The 3,878-nt window shown below is 35.4% G+C and overlaps 1 protein-coding gene across 1 annotated transcript in view; it reads left to right on the top strand.

Moving 5' to 3' along the window:
- Positions 1-2,970: 2,970 nt before the first annotated feature.
- Positions 2,971-3,878, top strand: part of LOC107298452 (serine/threonine-protein phosphatase 4 regulatory subunit 4) — a gene marked incomplete at its 3' end in the record, with an annotated part of 19,304 nt that continues 18,396 nt past the window's right edge. Inside the window, exons 1-2 of the mRNA XM_029286525.1 lie at positions 2,971-2,988; positions 3,681-3,783. Coding sequence (XP_029142358.1) covers positions 3,733-3,783 — 51 coding nt within the window. The remainder of the gene's footprint in view (positions 2,989-3,680; positions 3,784-3,878) is intronic.

Below are 3,878 nucleotides of genomic sequence, written 5' to 3'. Positions count from 1 at the left end.
ATCTTCTGATAGCAAGCTGTTCCACTAGTTAATTGTCCTCGTTGTTAGGAAGTTTCTCCTTAATTCCAGGTTGCTTCTCTCCTTGATTAGTTTCCATCCATTGTTTCTTGTCTTGCTTCCTGGTGCTTTGGAAAATAAGTTGACCCCCTTATTTGGAAAATAAAAAGATATTAGACAACTAGTTCTTTTGATGGATTAAATTGCATTCCTGTATTGAGCAGTAGAATGGATTCAGTGGTCTATCTAAACTACCTCTTCAAAGTGGATATAATTTTATTTGAGCTTCAGGTCATCTTTAAAATTGAACCAAGTCTTTTATTTTCAAACTCCTGAAATTGTTGTATCAGTTGAATACACATGTAAAGAGTGAACCCTCACACCTAGCTTAGCAAGGCAATATAATTATATTTTCAATAATACTTTGCTATGCTGATTTTGGTTGGATGTTGATTGACCTGTGGACCTTGTACCTGTTGATGCACTTAGAAGGTTGATTAGTGAAAGGCTTGTTTGTTTGCTTTGTTTGTAGATGTTTGACTTCTGCATACATTTAAAAACTGACATATCTACCTGTGTTTTTTTGTATGTACTTAGCACATTGGTTGTGCTTAGTGTATTGGCTCTGTGTTTCACTGTTCAGTTGTGAATCTGATATTGCTGGCAGAGCCTGTCAAAATAGTAGTAGTGGGAGTGGGTGGTGTTGATTTCTTTACTTTTGCTTTTGTAATGTTAATTAACATTATTTATGAAGTTAATCAAAATCAGCTTCTTTTTTGTAAGTACCATAGCCACCCCACTGCAATGTTTGGAAACTCTTAAAAAGTCATATAGGATAAAAATACAGAAGTGTCCATTTCAGGAATATCTTTCAATTTTTCACAATATTTGGTTTAAAAAGATGTTAACATGTGTGTGCTGTTTGCACCTCTGTGTACTCCAAAACACTTTTGGGGATGTTGGGAAACATCCGGCCAGGCAGGGAGGAGGACTCAAGTGGGGGATTAGCCTTGAATTGTTGCACAACTGCAAAAGGTCCCACTACACTTGTTTATACATTTGTGTATTGATTAAATAAGATATAAGGACACTTGACATCCTTAAAAAATCATAGGGTTGAAGGGACCCTGGAGATTTTGTAGGTCAGTTGCTATAGTGTTGATGGTTGATCCTAAAAGATAGAAGCAATATACCACTTCAGTATTTTCAGTATCAATTCTATGAATGGTGGTTGTACCTATTGTAATCAGTTTGGTCTTATTTGTACATATTTTACTGTGCTTCTTGATTTGTATTACTAGGGCTTGCAGATCCTTTAGATCTTTGCAGATTTTTAAATAACTGGAATAGTGCCATCAACATAGCACAGATTAATGATATTTCTTGCTCCAGTTTTAAAACACTGCTCTCACCTTCTTCCAACCCAGCTTCTCTCAATATATATTCAGTACATAAATTGGGTAAATAAGGCCACTTCTTTGCCAAGTTGGAACCATCTGTTTCTCCTTGTTCTGCTGGATTGTGGCTTCCTGACCTGTATATAGGTCTGGCATGAGGACAGTTAGATGTTCTGGAATTTCTACTTTTTCTAAGCACATTCTGTAAATTGATATGATCAACTCAGTTGAAGAAATTGTCTTTCTAAAATGAATGAAGTGCATACCAACTTCTCATTGATAGTCTTTGATTTTCTCAATTATCCAGCATACATCAACAATAATGACTTGTGTTTCTCAGCCTTTTCTAGAGCCAGCTTGAATTTCTAGCATCTCTCTTTTCATGTAGGGCTCAAATTTGCATTGGGCGATCCTAAACATTAATTTGTGAATAGGCTACAATAATTTCCAGACACTGTTAAATCCCCTCCTTGTGGTATTGGTATGTAGACTGATCTCTTCCAAGCAGTTGCCACTGTATCATTCTGTGTTTCCTTCCTTCCTTCCTTCCTTCCTTTCTTCCTTCCTTCCTTCCTTCCTTCCTTCCTTCCTTAATTAAAACTCTCCAAGGTTCTAATATACCCATGTCATAAACACCATTAGAATTCTAAAATTACGTGTGGTTTTCAAATTGGAGAAAGAAACAACAACAACCTATCCAAAGGTTCAAAAGGTAACTGGACTTTCTTTTTTCTTTTTTTCCCCTTGAAAACATTTTGCTTCTCATCCCAGAACTGAAGAAGATTCTTGGATGAAAAGCAAAATGTTTTCATGAAAAAAACAAGAAAATTCAGTTGCCTTTTGAACAGCACCTTTGGGACAACCATGACCTGGATGATTGAGAATCTCCATAGACATCAACAACCTATATGGTGTTGATGCTATCGATTTGTCACCTTGAGAATTTTTATACTTGTCATATTGAGAATTTTTTATACAGTAAGAGAATATGCATATATGGAGAATGCATAGCAGGAGATATTGTTTCTTAGTAGCTGCTCCACGCTTGTGAGATAGTCCTTTGCCCCTTCTAAACTCTGCATGTAAGATACTTGGTTCAGAATTCAGAACATTGTTTCATCTGTTGGATGGCCACCATCTTGTCATTTTTCATATGGAACTGTGCAGTATCATTTTTAGAGTCAATTTGGGGACGGGGAAATGGCTTTCAAGACCCATTTAAAGGATATATTCTTTCCAGATTTCTTTAAATGGATAGCACTCATCATTACATTTGTATTTACTGAGCAAACACCCTACTCCATTCCAATTTGTACTGTAGTCGTTCCAATATTCCCTCAACCAAAATTAATTTCCAATTTAATCCAGTACTATAAACTGGATCTCCACTCCTAGAAAGACACAACCTCTAGAAAGGCTGTCATCTCTTTCGTTCCCCTTCTCCAGATCCCCCTCCAGATAAATAATTTGCTGCTGAAACTTGTGTATGAAGAGATCATGATGACGAAGAGCTGGATATTTACTTCTAACTGCATCCTTTGAGTGGTCAACTATGAATTCACACAGTCCACTCCTCTACTTTGCTTGGTTTCAGGTGATCTTATTTTCCTTCAGATCTGCTGTGTTAATTTTAAAAACTGAAAGGGTTCAGCTGATCACATTATATACATGGGAGGGCAGGGCATCCTGTCAAATCTTTTAAGTTCTATAAGGTTTTGACTAGGTCTCTATGCAAGTGCATTACCCATGTGTGTGAATTCAGGGAACCACTCAAAGAACTGCACTAATCAAAATACTTTTTCTCAAGTCTCCTCACGTTAGATTTTATGTTCTAAAATCTAATGATGTCAAAATATGTTTCTTATTCAAATAATAATTTGGAAATGAGAAAGATTCCAAAACTTGTGATCTTGGCTGAATAAATCTACATTGTTATAAGCTGAAAATTTAGCTCAGTTCTCTGCCTCAGGAGCATGTTGTGTAAATCAGTTAAATGATATACTGAGGAAGGTCTGATAGTAAGAGTTGAAATATTTTGAATTCATTTAAAACAAATCATAATGGTTGGGTTATGTTTTACTGAGTTCCTTTTATTCTGTTCTGTTAATAGTATGTGTAAATAATGATTTCTTTTTCATGTGTTTTTATTTTTAAAACAGATTTATCTGGTTTATGTATTTTTATGATATGAGGTTTAATTTCCTAGCAGTTTTTATTTTCTTTTTATTAAACTTGATCTCATAGAAAATGTTTTAACATTTTTTTGTTCTTTTTAAAAAAAATAAGTTCTGGGCAAGACATCCAAGGGACAAGCGTGGTTGCAAATCTTCCAGTCCTGATGCGACAGAATCCTACAGAGACACTGAGGAGAGTCTTGCCAAAAGTTCGAGTAGGTATAGCATGATTTCCTATTAAAGTATTGCATACATTCCAGTTATACCAAGAACAAAACTCCCACTGATTTTAATAGCTGTGAATATTTTA

Source organism: Protobothrops mucrosquamatus, unplaced genomic scaffold (assembly GCF_001527695.2).
Source record: "Protobothrops mucrosquamatus isolate PMUCROS unplaced genomic scaffold, P.Mucros_1.0 scaffold3987, whole genome shotgun sequence".
In the NCBI taxonomy this organism is placed as follows: domain Eukaryota; kingdom Metazoa; phylum Chordata; class Lepidosauria; order Squamata; family Viperidae; genus Protobothrops; species Protobothrops mucrosquamatus.
Note: the sequence above shows the minus strand (reverse complement) of the source record. Positions and strands in the feature narration are given on the sequence as shown.